This window comes from Ursus maritimus, unplaced genomic scaffold, assembly GCF_017311325.1.
Source record: "Ursus maritimus isolate PB19 unplaced genomic scaffold, ASM1731132v1 scaffold_17, whole genome shotgun sequence".
Lineage (NCBI taxonomy): Eukaryota > Metazoa > Chordata > Mammalia > Carnivora > Ursidae > Ursus > Ursus maritimus.
Window position 1 is genome coordinate 29,879,556 of NW_024424119.1, and position 17,674 is coordinate 29,897,229.

Genomic DNA, 17,674 nt, shown 5'->3' on the forward strand with positions numbered 1-17,674 from the left:
AGAGGAAGAGAGAGAATCTCAAGCAAGCTGCATACCCAGCACGGAGCCCTGTGCGGGGCTCCATCTCACCACCCTGAGATCATGACCCGAGCTGAAATCAAGAGTCAGACACTTAACTGACCGAGCCAACCAGACACCGTGACCCAAGTCATTTTTTTAAATGATAGAAAAAGACTAAGTGAAATTTTAACAAAACAACACTGTCACTGAGGGAAGGGTGAAGAGCTGAGGTCTAGCTCAGCTGTCTGTATTTTACCATCTCTAAGTCACCTATCTATCCGCCTCAGTTTCCTTATCTACCAAATAAAAGTGAGATTCCTCCTAACTCAGACCACGAGCAGAGGAGCTGGACCTTATTCCCCAGGGACACATACACATAGGCTCATGTTCTGCTCTCGGGATGTAGCCTCTGTGTGTGTGTGTGTGTGTGTGTGTGTGTGTGTGTGTGTGGCATGTGTTGCTTCTGTTGCTTTTGTTTCAAGGCAGCAATATGTAGATAGGATGCAGGTTATGCGTAGTCCCGGTTCTGATCCCACCCACTTTTCCACAACGATCACTACTTGCACATTAAGAGCCACAGCTCTAGAGAACTGCACAGTTGTGGGCCATGGGCCACCTGGAAGATTTTTTTAAATGCATTAGTTTGTTTAAAGATTAATCTATTTCTATGCACAAACTGAGGGTCTAATGATATATTCTGATAATTACATTCTTCCTTCCAAATCTGCTTTACTGAGTTCTACCAAAATGAAAAAGACCAAAAACCCTTCCTGCAAACCTTCCCATCCAAAAATGTCTTCGGAAGACGGAGCCCCCTTGCTCTGTGGACACCCTGATCACTCTGTAAGGCCGGATGCCCTGTTTGTCCTGTGGCTGCCTCCGTTCGAGGCCCAGAAAGGTCTGCAGCAACAGGGTTTGCCCAGGACAAAGCAGCTGTAAGCAGCTTCTTGGGATTGAAAAGGAAAGCTGTTTGGGTTCCCTAAAGAAAGAGAAATGACCACTCGAATAACAAAGTCTAGTTTATCACCTCCGAGCCCTGCTTAACAGCAGTGAGACCCACGTAGATGCCAAGCCAGACAGCCGCACGTGTGTGTCTGCCTAAAGGACCAATATTCTGTTAGAGCAGTTCTCTTCATCGGTGCTCGTAAAAAGAGCAGCCGTCCCCCTGCCTGCCAGGAGCAAGGCTGTTCCATCAATTAGTGGCACTTCAGCCACCCAGATGCTTCCACCTTCTTCTGAAAAGCAGCCTTCTCCCAGACAGCTCCCACTGAAACGGCACCTGCTAGCCTCATGTGACTCTCAGGCACTGATGATGACAGGCTGTCCGGCTGGCCTGCCGACTGCAGTGCTGCACGCTCAGGTGTCAGCCTCGGCGAAGCGTGTAACAAAACCAGAGTCAGATGAAAACATCAGAGCTCTCCAGGAGTTAGCACAACGCATCTGGCTGGCATTGGGACTTAGTGGGAAATGAAGAGATAAGCAAGCTTGGGCCCAGATCAGGAGCTTCCCCACGGGACAAAAAACCTTCAGAAGGGGACGTTAAGTGGACAAGGCTTTATATCAAAGTGTAAGCCAGGTATCTGTCATCTGGGTCTTCTCTGTCCCTTGACATCTAAATAAACAGTGCCTCAAATCGCACAGCCAGTGGAAATCTGAATCCTGTGACTTCTTGGAGGCTTAGGGTCTCTGTCTCACGCTTGTTTCTTGCTTCAGTGTCTGGTGTCTTCGCTCTGCAGCTTGTCAGGTTGCTTATAAACAAGCATGTGGGAGCCTGGTAGACCTTTCCAAAAGTCGGCGTCATTGAGGAGCATCGTATTTCATATCCCATCATGAGAGTTAACGGTCGTATGAGGGGCTTGGGTGGCTCAGTCGGTTAAGCATCCAACTCAGTTTCGGCTCAGGTCATGGTCTTGGGGTTTTGAGATCTAGCCCCTCGTTTGGGGTTGGAGCCTGCTTAAGATTCTCTCTCTCCTTCTCCCTCTGCACCCCTCCCTCCCTGCACCCAGTCTCTCTAAAACAAAAAAACAGCCCATATGAAACTTTTCTGTTGTCTTAAGCCTTGCTACTCAAGGTGTGGTTCAGAGGCCCAGCAACACCTGTCACCTGGGTGCTTGCTAGAAATGCAGAATCTTGAGCCCCACCCCAGGCTTGCTAAATCAGAATCTAGATTTTCGCGAGATCTCAGGAGACTCTGTTCGTTAAAGCGTGAGGAGCGCAGAGCTAAAGTGCTTCCCATCAGCTCCCCGTGGAGGGTTCTCTTTGGCCAGGCCCTCGCTGTCCACAATACCCAGCCCTTCACCCTCTTCTCCTTCCCCCTCCTTTCTCTCTCTCTGGTTCTTCTATCTCCTCCCTCCCTGTCAGGAGCTTCAAGCACATTCTCCTTTTGTCAGGAACAGCCCTCCCCCAGAGCCTCAGAGCCAATCGCCAGCGAGGCCTGCAAGTCTCACCTGCTACCCGCCTTCCATTCTGTTCCCAAGCTGATTAAAATATTTTTCTAAACAAGGTCCCTCTCCCCCAAGAGGGACTCTGATACCAGCTATTACGATAGAAGAAACCTATCTCATTACAAAAGATACCCCAGATTTTATAAAGACATCTGGCTTCCAAACAGACCCCTAAATCAATTCCAGGTTATAAACTATCATACAAGTGTTAGACCTGGGGAAACTGAGTCTCCAACAGGAAAGTGACTGGCTCAATATCATTTTGAAGTTATTTGCAGGGGCAGGACTAGATAAGTTCTTATCCTTCCCAGTGTGAGCTTGTCTCCACTACGGCCCTAATCATTCTACTTTAACCCGAACCTTCATGTGGCCACCTGATTCTCTTCTTGCGCAGTAACTGGGTTGTGGGAACCGCACGTATGCGTGGGGCGCCTGCTGTGTATAGCAAGCACTGTTCGAAGATGAGAAGAGGCAAAACAGCCCCCATGTTCCCCCGCCCTGCACCTTTGCCCAAACTGCTCCCTGCACTGAAGTCCTCATTCCCACCGCACCTGCCTGGCAAACGTCTCCACATCTTTGAGAATCAGCAGCTGGGAGCTTCTGGACTCCTCCGGACAAAATCAATCACTCCCCCCTCTCTGCCAGCTCACTAGTGTAACATTCCTCCTATCATTTGTTAGGTCCTTTTCTCCCGGCTGTCTCCTCTGAAATCTAGTTTCCTCCAGGGAGGGGTGTACTCTGTGGCCTGCGGTGCCCAGCACAGGAGAAGCTCAGTAAATGTTCTTTCTCTACCCCCCTTTCCTGTCCCTTGGCAATCCCTAGCAAGTAATGCTATTGGTCAAACAGATCTCGTCCTGAACTCAGCCCCGTCGTCCTCAAGCAACTTGCCGCTTTCTGGACCTCGGCCGCCTCAGACCCATCCTCCTCCTCACACTGCCACTCATTCCTCGGCCTGGCCTCTCCTGGCCAGCCCCCTTCTAGTCGGTTGCCCTCCACAGCCTCACCACTAGGACTTGTGTATGACCTTTTGAAAATCATCCTGTCTTCTAGACCTCATCTGCAAAATGAGTGGGTTGGCCTCATGAGCCGTGCTGCGACTCACAGGCGTGTTATCATCTGTTGTGAGGTGTTTTGTAACTGTTTCATATAATCATGAGGCTTGCCAGTGGTCTTTTTTAATATCTAGGGAAGATTAAAGGTTGTCCGTGTGGCTGGCATGCTCAGTCGCATTCTGATGTGCTTTCTGGAACAGGAGGAAAAGGCATGTAGTTGCAGGGCTCCCACACAAGCTTGAGCGCACACACCGTAGGATTGTGTCCTGTCTCACAAACACACAGTTTTCCATCACGTGTGCCCCAGCTGGGCAAAGTCTGATCTATAACATTCTTTTCAGCTCCGTCATCTTCTGAGCTATAAGCTCTGGGGAAAAGACCAAAAATTGTGACACTGTGGAAACTGTGCATTGCCAAGCCCTTCCTGTGCTGTGGTAGCCCCTCGGAAAGCTCGGGAACGTTTGAATGGGTAACGCTCTGTTAATGTTTTCCTCTGCCTCATCGGCTTTGCTTCCAGGAAGCGAGAGGAAGAAAACAAACGAAGGGAGGCAGAACAGCAGAAGGGAAGGCTGAGCCCAGAGTCCTGCAGACCCCAAGCCCTTCCCTGTCTGCCCGACACCCAGGCTGAGCCCCGCAGGCAGAGCCGGGCCCCCAGCAAGCAGCCTCCCAGCAGCGACGCAGCCCAGGACCCTGAGGGGAGAGCCTGTCGAGGGTCTCCAGGCAGAGCCCCCCAGAGGGAGCAGCATCTTTCCCCAGATGTGCAGGGAACAGACCCCAGAAAGCCAAACGGTAGGTGCATTGCCTTTGTTACCTGATGCCAACCCATGGACTGTGGGCTCTCTTGATGGGTGTGTTTAGTCCATTTACATTTAAGGTAATCATGTCAGCACTGAAGACTGCCATTTTATCATTTATTTTCTATTTATTTCCTCTGGTTGTCATCCCTGTTATTTCTTTTTTCCCCTTCCTGTAGGGTACTTGAACATCTTTTAGGATTCCATCTTGATTGACTGATTGTGGTTTTGAGTATTTGTCTTTCTACAGTTCTTGTGATGGTTGCTCTGAGTATTACCATATACTTCAATGTATAATGTATATATAAGTTATAAGGGACTCATAACCAGTACCAGCATTTTACCACTTTGAGTGAAATGTGGAAACCTCACTTCCATTTAGATACCTTGACCTTCCCCATTTTTAAATGTCATTGATTGGGTACCAGATGGTATTATAATTTTTGTTTCGATCATCAAATAAAATTTATAAAAACCACGAGGAAGAGGATAGTCTCTAAGGTACCCATAGTTCTCCCTTTTTGTTGTTTCATCTTCCTTCCCAGTGCACCAGATTCCTTCTTTTATCATTTCCTTTGTGTTTGAAGAACGTTCTTTGGACAGTATTTAAGGGTAGCTCCACTAGCAACAAATTCTTTAAGTCTTCCTTTGAGAATGTCTTGATTCCATTCCTGAAGAGTTGATAAACCAGATCTAGAGTGGACACTTGTCAGGTCTCCCCTTCCCACACTTGAAAGAGGCTGTGCCACTTCCGGCTTCCATGGTTTCAGACAAGAAAGCCACTGTCAGTCAGACTGGAGTTCCTCGGTAATGTTTCTACGTAGCATGTCACTGCTGTCTGGCTGCTTTCAAGATTTTTCTTTATCTTTAGTTTTCAGTAGTTTAACGTGATATGTCTTGGTATGGATTCTTGGAGTTTTTCCTGTTTGGATTTTGCTTAGTATGTTGGGGATCCCCAAACTCCCGCCCCCCAAACTTTAGTAATTTGCTAAGAGAAATACAAGACCCAGCATATATTTGTACTCGCAGCGAGGATCTTTTACAACAAAGGGATGCAAGTCAAGATCAACAAAGGGAGAAGGCACGTGGAGCAAAGTCTGGAAGCAACCAGGTGCAAATTTCCAAGAGTCTTCTCCCAGTGGAATCACACAAGACATGATTAATTCCTCCAGCAATGAACTGTAACAACCAGTTAGCCTTTTGCTACCAGGAAAACACACCTAAACTTAGGACTCCAGGGTTTTTACTCGGCCAGTTACATAGGCACCTTCTGCCTCTAGCATATCCCACAACTCCAGACTCCCAGCAGGAAAACTGGTATTCTGCATAAATTGTATTATTTGCCCAAAGCAATTTAAGCATATTGAGCCATTCTTATAAATTAAGGAACTGTGAGAACCCTCCAGAAATCTAAGTGCAAATGCCAACATAGTGAAAAAGGCAAATAATGTCTTAGTATTATTATAAAAATAGTTTTGACCTTGTGGACCCCAGAAAGTCTATGAAGTCTCATGGTGACCCAATTCAGGGCTTGGACAATTCATTCTATCTCTCTGAACCTTAATTTCCTTAGCTATAAAATGGGGTGAGGGGGAGGAATACTCAAAAAACAGCAAATGAACAAACAAGAAAAGCAGACATAGACTCATAAAGACGGAGAACAAACTGACGGTTGCCAGAGAGGAGGGAATGGGGCAATGGGCGGAATGGGTGAAGGGGTTTTGGAAGTATGGGCTTCCAGTTATGGAATGAACAAGGCATGAGGAAGAAAGGTATAGCATAGGAAATATAGTCAATGGTATTATGATCGTGCCTATGATGACAGATGGCAGCTATAGTTGTGGTGGGCACAGCATAACAAAATTGCCATCTCTCTGCTTTGGGTGGCTCAGGCTGCTGTGGGAAAATGCCCTTGAAGTTCTTAGAAGTTCTTTTGTTTAGCTTACAGTGCCTTACTTACAGTGTACCATCTTAGATATTTTTGAGGTCTTAATAAAGGGCTGCGCAGTAATACTCCTGATTTGAGCTTTATCCTCAAGTCATATTTTACTAAGAGATTCTTTCATTGGCTGGAAAGAATGAATATGTGAAACAGCTTTCTTTTCTAACCTGGCACATTTTAGGCTCTTTTCATTTCCTCTAGATTCTGCTTTCAATCTGAGCAGTTCTTTCCTAATTTTATTTCTTTCTTCCCACACATTATCACATCCAGCTAAAAAAAGCCAGTTGATATTGTCTTCAGTAATTGCCCCTGGAAATCTCCTAATCCATATCTACAAATTCATTGGATATGTTTTCTGTCTTCTTAGTTATTGCAGGTAATTTTTGCCCACTTTGCCAATTATTCTGCCACTGAATAATACAGTTCACCATTCTCCAAACTCCAAGAGCAATTTCCTGTCTGCTCTCTCAGCATTTGGTAATAGTCTCTTCACTGCCTTCCCAGCTTCTGTTCACTAAGCAGTCCCTAAGTCAACGCTATGGGTTTTTGTTAGGTCAGCACCTCTCTTTTTAGCTACTGGTTTCTGTGGTGTTTATCTCTAGTGACGTAACAAACTACCCCCAAGACTAAGTGGCTTAAAACAACAACGACTTCTTATTTCTCACAATTCTGTGGGTTGTCTGAGCAGTTCCTCTCCTGGGCCACTTGGGCTCACCCATGTGGCTGGTGGAAGGTTGGCTGGACCAGAAAGTCCAAGATGGCTTCTTTGACCCGTGTGGCCATCGGTGCTGGCTGTTGGCTGAGGTGTCTCAGATCTCATCTACATGACCTTGCATCCTCCAGTTGGTGAGATCATCTTCCTTGCATGTCGTTCTAAGGGCAGTGCTCTGAGAGAGAGAAGCCAGAAGTGACAAGCTGTCCTGAGGCCTAGTCTCCAAAACGTTCCTATCACTTGTACCTCATTCTGTTGACCAGAGCAGTTCACAAGGCCAGTCCAGATTCAGGGGGGCAGAGACATAGACTCCTCCTCTGGTTTGAAGATGTTGCAAAAGCACATTTCAAAAGTGAGTGCATACTGGGATGGAAAGCGTCTTTGGCCATTAAACAATGTATCACAAGGAGCAATGTGTCTCTTACTTCTGTGTGGAGCACCAAACAGGGCGTCTGGCATGTAAGAGACATCATAAATATTTGTTGAACATATAGCTGTATGGTACTAGCTAGGTGCCTGAGATTCAGACACGGAAGATAGATTATTAAACATGACATGAGGGGCCCCTGGGTGGCGCAGTCCACTAAGCGTCCAACTCTTGGTTTCAATTCAGGTCATGATCTCCGGGTCTTGAGATCAAGCCCGGAGTGGGGCTCTGAGCTCAGTAAGGAGTCTGCTAAAGTTTCTCTCTCCCTTTCCCTCTGCCCTTCCCCGTGCTTGCTCTCCCTCTCTCTCTAAAATCAATCAGTCAATCTTTAAAAAAAACAAACCTGAGAAGTACTCATAGGGTATGCTCGTGTTCTCTGTAGCAGAGTTCCATTTTATGGCAACGCTTCGCTTCTACTCAGTTCACTAAATCACTCATGCATGCGTTCAATCAACAGTTTTTGAGCCCACACCGTGTACCAGGCCTACTTAACTATAATTAGGGCTAAGGACCGTACCATCAGCAGCCTTCTTACAACAGTAAGCAGAAAATTGGTTACACAGGTAAATACTTCTTGACCTGACTCCTCTTAGAAAGCACCCATTAAAAGTTTGATGGGTTTGGGGCTTACTGTGTACCACAAGAATTATACTTAATCCCTGAAAGTTTCACATGGACACTGTTTTCCCCCTAATCCAGTGCTCTACAGAACAGAGAGAAGGGGGAGCACAGTTATTTCAGACTCCTTACAAGTACTGAGGGTAATTGTGCTTCCTCTTATTATAAAACACCTTGGGACTATTTTTTTTTTTTTTTGAGAGGAGAGAGTGCTTAGGTGGGGGGCAGAGAGGGAGAGAATCTTAAGCAGGCTCCATGTTCGGCATGGACCCCGACTTTGGGCTATATCTCTCAACCCCTGAGATCATGACCTAAGTTGAAATCAAGAGCAGGACACTTAACTGACTGGGCCACCCAGGTGCCCCAAAACGCCTTGCGACATTTATGCCACAGGACCAATCAGATTGACTGTGGACCTGATAATGTTCAGATACAGTCAGTCACCTTACATGCCGAAAAAACCATTAAGTTTCAGTATTTATTTATTTATTTATTTGTTTATTTATTTATTTAAGATTTTATTTATTTGTCAGAGAGAGAGAGAGAGAAAGCACAGCAGGGGGAGCTGCAAGCAGAAGCAGAGGGAGAAGCAGGCTCCCCTGCTCAACAGGGAGCCTGACGTGGAACTCGATCCCAGGACCTTGGGATCATGACCTGAGCTGAAAGCAGACGCTTACCCAACTGAGCCACCAAGGTGACCCACATTAAGTTTCAGTTTTTAATAACCAAACCTTTTGTCCTTTAATTACACTGATACTAGTTAGACTTCCTCTCCTCACTTTTGGTTTAAATAGGTGGTCTAGGACATGGTCTTATAATGATTTTCAAGCCATGTATGGCTCATAAAATGAATTTAGTGGATTGGACCAGGAAAATTTTCATGAAATAGACTATGTTAGAAATTATCAAGGTAGGGGTGCCTGGGAAGCTGAGCCAGTTAAAGTCTTGGGTCCTGGGATGGAGCCCCAAGTCAGGCTCCCTGTTCTGCAGGGAGCCTGCTTCTCCCTCTCCCTCTGCCTGCCACTGCCCCCTGCTTGTGCTCTCTGTCGAATAAGTGATCTTTTTTTAAAAAAATATCAAAGTATATTGCACATAATAAAGGTAATAAATTTTATTGTAGTTGTATGTCTATGCACAGAGGTGTGTGTGTGTGTACATATGTGTGTGTATGTGTGTGTGTGTGTGTACATACATGAATGTGAGTATACTGGGCCACAATGTCAGATTTGTCAAAAATTTGAAAGTCACTATTCTGGAACAGTTCTGCAGCAGGGGAACTCCTCATTCATTTGAAGGCAGGCACCGGTGTCCTAAATAAGGGACCTTTGGGAAGAGCCAGATTCAAACTTTGGGGAAGAGTAAATAGGAGGGAGGCCAATTAGCCTGATTCAGATGTAAGGAAAGGGAGCTTCCAGTTTCATGGGCAGCCTTTGCCCTCATTCACCTGCCTAAGAGGCCAGAGTACAAAGGAAAATAGGGAGATTTTTTAGGAATCAAGACTATCCATTGACTGGAGCTTCTGTAATATAGTCTTGCTGGGAAACCCCAACATAATTGGGCAGAGGGCACCCCGAGCCACTTTCTGTTTGGCCACATAAAGAAGGGTCACAGCTGCTTCAACTGACCAGTGCTCACGCAGTGTAGACCTCAAGGGGTGGGCATCCCAGCAGGAACTCAGAGATGGGAAACTCTTTTTCTCCTTCATCCTATCTCTCAGAAATAGAGCATGTTAGAGCTTGAGCGTGTTTAGAAAGCCTCTAGCACAGCCTTTTCAATACGAGTCAGGAAACGGAGGCCTTGAAAGAGGGGTTTGCCCAACAACATCTCTTAGTAAGTGATTTCTTTCTTCCCTGTCATAGTGATTCTTCCCTTCTTGTTTACAATGCGTGCAGAGCATGGTGGCTGAGTGCACGAGCTCTGGAATCAAATAAACTAGGTTCACATTTAGACTCTACCACTTACTACCTATATAATCTTGATCAAGTTACTTAACCTCTTCTAAGCCTCCATTTCTTTATTTGTAAAAAAAAAAAAAAAAAAAAAAAAAAAAAAAAAAAAAAAGATAATGCCTGTCTTAGAAATTTGTGAACATTAATGAGATAACCCATGAAAAGATCTAAACACAGTCCCTAAAGCACTCTATAAATATGAGCTGTTATTATAACTATCTCCTCGTTATTTCAAGAGGTAGGGAAGGAAGGAGACATAGTATTTAGGAAGATCGCTGTGGCGGAGTGGAGGTGGGTATGGAGGGCCTGCACTAAGACACAGTAGCAGGGTGAGGAGTAAGGGATGGACTGGAGAGGTGCAATTGAGAGCACTTGCTAGCAGATTGCTCGTGGGAGGTGGTGAGATAAAGTTGTCTTTGAGTCAGTGTGGTTTTCAGGAGACTCCAGTGGAGGAGAAACTCACTGTTTTAAGGGCCATCCCTGCTGTTATCTTGTTTCTCACCATATGGGCTGCCAGAACTAGTGGGTATGACTGGTGGGAGTAAGTGGACCCTTATATTTGGTGCGTGTACAATGGCGAAGACAGAAAATTCGGTTACCACCTGTATGGCAAAGACCCCCTGAGCTCCTTCCCTTGTTCCAATTACGTATATTTAATTATTTCCTTACGCCCTCACGTGGATGTCCCAGAGGCATCCCAGACTCAGCCTATCCGAGACAGGGCTGATGGAGATTTTGTGTAAGCCTGCTCTGTGCGCCGATTAACGACGTGCTCACCCGTTCGGACATTCAGCGCGGGGGTAATGATTATTTCCTTTTCCTTTACCGCCCATGCCCAACCCGTCACCAGCTCTTGTCTCACTGACTTCCTGAACATCTTTCAAACCCCTTTTCTCCCTCTCATCCTCCTCCACCGTATAGTCTACCTCACATCTGCTTACCTTTGTCTCTAACTTGGACTGTCCTCCCTGGTCCTAGTGACCTGCTCCGACTCCCCTAATCCAGATTGGTCTCTTCAAAACGAAACCCCGTCGTATCTCACCCCCACTCAGAGCCCTGGAATTCACCACTTCTCCAAAGAACCCTGGTTCCCTTTGTTGAAGAATGGGATTAGAAACCCAAATCCGAGTGCTAGCTGGGCGTATTACTATTGCAGTCCTCTTGCTCCTAAGCCCTTTCAGCAGACAGAGCTAAAAATCATTTAGGTCTATTTCTGCATCTGTCTGTGTGTACGTGTATCACACACACACACACACACACACACACACACACACACCATGAGTTCGTATTCATGATACCTCCAATTCCATTCAACACCGCAGCAATTATTCTGTCTTTTCTCTTTATTTGAAGTGTTTCCTGCAACAGTGGAAGATCTGGCTCCCATCACCTAGGATATATATGCTTATTTGTTCAATCCCGGTATACACAGAAAGCAGTTTCAGAATTGCTAACCCATAGCCCTGTGAGAGACAAACGTACTAACTAGAACACAGTATTCATATCCATTTCTTTTTGTCCTTTTTGTCCTTACATTATTCGGCCAAAATAGGTTTTTACAAAGTTACTTAGGTCCGTTCTTTTCTTCCTCACCTTTTAGTGTGGTTACCTAATTCACTGTAATACAGTTAGGTTTGTTTGTTATTATTTACATTCCATTTTGAGTTCTTTCCCACATCCTAGTGGATTTTAATTGTTGGGTTTTGGTTTGTTTTTTTGTAGCTGGGTATTTTTTATTTAAGCAGAAAATGACATTTTTTCCTAATCACAAAATTGGTTAATGTACAGTACAAAATAATTTTAAAACAGAAAAGGACAAAGAAAAAATAAAAATCCTCCTTAAGATAAGCAACTCTTATCATTTTGGTACAAATCCATCTACTAGAACTTTCCTTTTTTCATTTCCGAAAAGTGTGGGCATCCTGTTTTGAGATCTTCTTATATTATCTACTTGTTTTCAACAAATATGTTAGTAGCGGCTTAGTATTACATCAGGTTATGAATACAGCCTGATTTGTTTAATCATGTCTGTGTTGTTGGACACATGAGCTAAATAACCTTTTCGTGTACATCTCTGATTTTTATGGCTCTTTAAACATCCTGTCAAATTTCATTCCTGGAAGATTGCAGAAATTTATTTCAGCCTTTCAAAAGCAAAAAACCAAAAACTGTCTCCAAACATTTAGGCAAATAGTGATTTTATTGAATCCTAGTTAGCAGGATGGAATTTTGTCATATTTTTACTGGCTCTGTGTATTTATTTTCTGGATTGTTCACTGATGTACTCTGTCAATTTTTATATTGTTTTTTCATTTTCTTAATATTTCTAAAGGCTCAGTATATAATAATAGTAACCTTTGTCTATCATATATAATGAATGTCTTTTTTAAGTTTACCCTTTAATTCTGTTTATTTTTTTCTTTTGAAATTTTTATCCTTGTGTTTTTACCTATAAGAAGAGGTTTTTCCCACTTCAAGATCTAATAAACACATATATTTTCTAATTTTTACTATCTCATATTTAATTTTTTATATAGTGGTACTGGAATCCAATGACTCATTTTTAGCGACTAGGCAGTTCTTCTAGCCTATACATGAAATAATCTGCATGGAATATACAATACTGTACATGGAAACGACCCATATACCTGGAGCTGCAACACTGGCCGTGGGCTTTGTGAATAACGGCTTCGGGAGGGTACAGCATTGCTGTCTGGGTTCACACCCAGGGGCCCTAAGCAGCTCAGCTCCTCACCACAAATTAAAAACGCTATCTTTATTGTATATTTTTATATATGGCTATATTTTTAGCTTTATATTCTTTCTCACTGATCTATCTGTATTAATACCCAAATCACATTATTTTGGTCATTACTAGTTAGTAGTATCTAATATCATCTAGCAGTCCCTTCGTTTTTCCCCCTTTTTTTAATTGGAGTATGTTGACACCCAGTGTTACATTAGTTTCAGGTTTACAACATAGTGATTGGACAATCCTGTACATTATACCGTGCTCACCGTAAGTGCAGCTGCCATCTGTCACCATACACGCTATTATAATAATACTGACTATATTTCCTGTGCTGTAGTTTTCATCCCTGTGACTTACTTATCTTAGAACTGGAAGTTTGTACCTCTTAATTTTTTCCTTTTAATAGAAGTTACTTCTTGGAGCGGTTTTAGGTTTCCAGCACAATTAAGCAGTGAGTGCAGAGTTCCCATCCACTCCCGGCCCCCAACACACACGTACCCCCACTCAACATCCTATTCCAGATTGGTGCCTTTGTTAAAACTGATGAACCTGCATTGATACGTCCTTATCGCACAAAGTCCACAGTTTACATCAGACTTCATGCCTGTGTTGCACATTCTATAGGTTTTGACAAACGTATAATGACTCATATCCACCATTATGGCATCACACAGAAGAGTTTCATTGCCTGTATTAGTCAGGGTTCTCCAGAGAAGCAGAACTAATAGCATATATATAAAAGAGGAGGTTTGTTATAGAAATTGGCTCACTTGATTATGGAGGTTGAGAAGTCCCACGATCTGCTGCCTGCAAGCTGGAGAACCAGGAAAGCTGGCGGTATGATTCAGTGAATCTGAAGGCTTGAGAACCAGGGGAGCAGATGGTGTGAGGCCGAGTCCAAAGGCCTGAGAATCAGGGGGATGAGGGGGCTGATGGTATAAATTCTGATCCAATTCTGAAAGCCTGAAAACTAGCAGCACCTGTGTCTAAGGGCAGCTGTGTCCCAGCTCAAGCAAAGTGAGCAGATCTGCCCCTCCTCCACCTTTTTGTTCTATTGAGGTCCCCTCCGCAGACTAGATGTTGCCCACCTGCATGGGTGAGGGCAGTCTTCTTTACTCAGTCTACCAATTCAAATGCTAATTTCTTTCCAAGACATCCTCACAGACACACGCAGAAATAATATTTTACCAGCTATCTGGTCAAGTTGACACATCATATTAACCATCACATTGCCCTGAGAGTCCCCTGTGCTCTGCCTGTGTGTCCTTCCCTCCCTCGAACCCCTAGCAACCACTGATCCATTTACTATCTCCATAGTTTTGCCCATTTCCAAAATGTCATATAGTTGGAATCATACAATAGGTAACCTTTTCAGATTGGCTTCTTTCACTTACTAATACGCACTAGTAATTTCCATACAAGGGAAGCAATGTTTCACTTAGGAATGTCCTCCATGGCTTGGTAACTCATTTCTGTTTGGCACTCGATTCATCTTCAGTTCATTTCTTTTTCGTGCTGAATAGTAGTCCATGGTCTCGATGTGCCACAATTTAGTCATCTATTCAGCTACTGAAGGACATCTTGGTTGCTTCCAAGTTTTGGAAATTACGAATAAAATTACTCTAAACATCCACGTGCAGGGTTTTGGGTGGACATAAATTTTAAATTCATGTGGGTCAATTACAAAGAGAACAACTGCTGGATGGCATGGGAAGAACAGTTTTGTAAGGAAATGCCCCACTGTCTTCCGAAGTGGCCGTACCATCGTGCATCCTCACCAGCAGCGAACGAGCGTTCCTGTTGCCCTTCACCCCCATCAGCCTTTGGCGTTGTCGGTGTCCTTGCGTTTCCACCATTCTGATAGGTGAGTAGCGGTACCTTGTTGTTTAATTAACTGGGGCTTCAGTGGTGTATGTGAAACATCAGAATGGTTCCAAGAGTCAGAATTATACAAGAAGATACACACAAAGAAGTATTGCTCCCCCTCACCCCCACCACCCAGTCCCATTTCCCTCTTTCTGCCCTTTTTCCTGCCCCATCACAGTAGGTACGCAATCTCTTTGGTTTCTGGTTTATCCTTTCTATATTTCTTTCATACAAATGAGCAGATACAAGTATATTTCCTTTTTTCCCCTTTGTCTTACATAAAGAGTAGCATAGTTTAGTTTTTTGCCCTGTGAAATGGTTATTTGAAAATCTGTTTCTGAAAACACATTATCTGGGTAACCGGTGTGTCTGTTTTATTGCCTCCCCCACTCCTTGAATATTGTCTTGTCTCCTTATCTGCCTGCATATTTTTCATTGAGTGGCAGACATTTAGTATAAAAATTTATAGAAATAACTTGAGACCTAGGATGATAGTAATTCCTCCAGAAAGGATTTACATCGGCTTCTTGCAGACATTCAGAAGCATGAGCAATCCAAGTCTGAGCAAGCCAAACCTTAATCCAGTTTCCAATACTGAGATGATGTAAAGCTGCACTCAGTCCCTAGAAGGGTCAGTTTAGTACGAGTTCACCTTTTCTCCTAAGATACAGCCCTCCCAGGTTCCAGGACCAAAGAGTGCTTCTTGGTAGGTCTTAGACTCCAGGTTCTGTCCTCCAAACCTTGAGGGGATGATTCAGTTCTCCTAGGAATGTATGACCCCAAATGCCTTGTTCATCTCTGTTGGTTACCTGATTCCTCTGCATCTTGGCCCCATACTTTTTCTGTCTTGTTAGCTCTTTGATGCCTTCAGACAGCTGGTTTGTAATATTTTCTTTGGCTTTTCTATTGTCCTCCGTGGTCCTCAGTATGCCTCAATTCTGCCATTACGGAAGCAGAAGTTCCTTCATTGCTTTTTAAAATGAGTCTAAAATGTTTCATTTTAGGGATGCCTGGGTGGCTCAGTCAGTTGAGCGTCTGCTTTTGGCCCAGGTCGTGATCCCAGGATCCTGGGATTGAGTCCCACATTGGGCTCCCTGCTCCACAGAGAACCTGCTTTTCCTCTTCCTGCCACTCTCCCTGCTTGTCCACACACGCTCTCTCTCTCTGGCAGATAAATAAATAAAAATCTTTAAAAATAAAATGTTTCATTTTAGAGGTTGTGTTTAGTTCAGTTCTTTTTCAAATCTGTCTATTCTTTTCCCATATTTTTGAATTCTTTTGTTTAATCAGTTCATGTGCGTGTGTGTGTGCGTGTGTGTGTGCGTGTGTACACTCTTCTGTTAGCTGAGGTCTTGTTGATCTAATATTGCTGTCGTGTCTGTTAACTCGTTCACAGTAGATTGTTACCTCATGCGTTTTATTATTTTGGATGGGGAAGTCATGTTCCAAAGGACCCCTCTGTGTGGCCTGAGTTGAGGGAATGCCATGTCAAAGGAACACTGTTTGCTTCAATGAAGCATCCTGTGCCCCCATCCTGAGACTGGTTTTTATATTAATTTCTCCTATGGGTTGAGAATAAATGAATATGAAACCCACGTGAGGCACAGGACTTGGGTTTCAAATTCTCAAGGGAGACTCTCCCCTCCCCCCCATCCAGAACCCAGGCTAAGACAAATTTTCTTGTTGTTTCCCAGTGCTGGCAATTAGATTTTTTTTTTTTAATCTGGACTACCATTTCCCAAAGGATATACCCCCTTAAGAGTCCTGGCTTCATGCAAGGTCTTGGTTTTAACTAACTTTCTGCCTGCAAGACCTTGTTTTCTGTCCTTATCTGGATATTAAAACACAGCCAGATATTTCGTAAGACCAACTGTTGCCCATTCCATCACTATTACCTGCCCAGACGGTTGCTGGATCAGCTCACACACTTAACACCCTGATTTTCAGTTTTCTCTTTGTTTTTGGCCTCCCCTTTGTTGTTGGATTTCTTTTATTTTCTTGAAGACACTATGGTGCTTGTAAAAGAATGTTTATTATATTTTAGTCAGCATTGTCGTGGGAAGGCTTTCAGGTTACCTAACATTCCATTGCTAGAAATAGAAACTAAACAGTTTTGTTTTGTTTTTTTCCTAATTAGAATCACTACTATCATGGTGATACTACAGGACAAGTCTGAGTATTTTATGTGAACAAATGAGCAGAACTGCCCTACTAGGCAGTTTGGGACAGTAAACATTCTTTCCCTTTTTCCCTGTCTCCCCAAGAATCATCCAGAGAACAGTCTAAAGGCCGATCTGCCTGTGTCCACTTCAGCCCCAGTGAAGGCAATGGTGGAAACAGACATCCAGGAGTCTCCTCTGTTGAGAAGTCCCGAGGTGAGACAGTTGGTGAGCCGCGGTGTGACAAGGGGAAAGGCTTCTGGAAGCAGCCTCCCTGTGTCAGGGTGGCTGGGCCTGATGAGGAAGGAGAGGACCCCAGCTGGGCAGCTGCAAGCCTTCCACAGCAGGATGGCCACCGGAAACCCAGCAGGCGGCAGGACACAGCACCCAAGGCCAAATGTGCCTCCCAGAAAAGACGCGTTCAAGAGCTCCGAGGAGGAAGGCACTCCCCAGCTGGTTCCAGCCGGCCTGGCAGTGCCAAGGGGGAGGTGGTCCATGCTGGGCAGAATCCTCTACACCATCGAACACCAAGAAACAAAATGACACAGGACAAGCTCACAGGAGGGATCGACTCAGACTTGCCACAGAACACAGAGGTGTCTAGGTCAGGAGTCAGGAAGTCGGGAACATCTGCCCTGTCTGAGGACACTCAGACATCCAAGGAAACTGATCCAGCACCTGGTCCCCTCTCTGGGCAGAGTGTGAATATTGACCTTCTCCCCGTAGAGCTGCGGCTGCAGATAATCCAGAAAGAAAGAAGTAGGAAAGAGCTGTTTCGCAGAAAGAACAAGGCGGCGGCGGTCATCCAGCGGGCCTGGAGAAGGTAGGAGACGGAGGTGCCATGGCTCCTCTGGGTCTGTGGTTGTCCTGATACTCCTAATGTCCTAACGGACACGCCCTGTGCTCTCTCCTTCTAGTGAGTTCCATGTGCTGGCATGACAAGTCCAATTTTACTGAGC

At 44.6% G+C, this 17,674-nt stretch overlaps 1 protein-coding gene across 2 annotated transcripts in view; it reads left to right on the top strand.

The window, feature by feature from the left end:
• The window catches only part of INVS (inversin), a 148,441-nt gene that overhangs the window by 115,934 nt on the left and 14,833 nt on the right, over positions 1-17,674 (top strand). Inside the window, exons 13-15 of one of the 2 annotated variants that reach the window (XM_008707882.2) lie at positions 4,014-4,285; positions 16,821-16,931; positions 17,442-17,538. In XM_008707882.2, coding sequence (XP_008706104.1) covers positions 4,014-4,285; positions 16,821-16,931; positions 17,442-17,538 — 480 coding nt within the window. Of the gene's footprint in view, positions 1-4,013; positions 4,286-16,820; positions 17,539-17,674 lie in introns of both variants that reach the window. The other variant, XM_008707881.2, reaches the window with a different exon arrangement.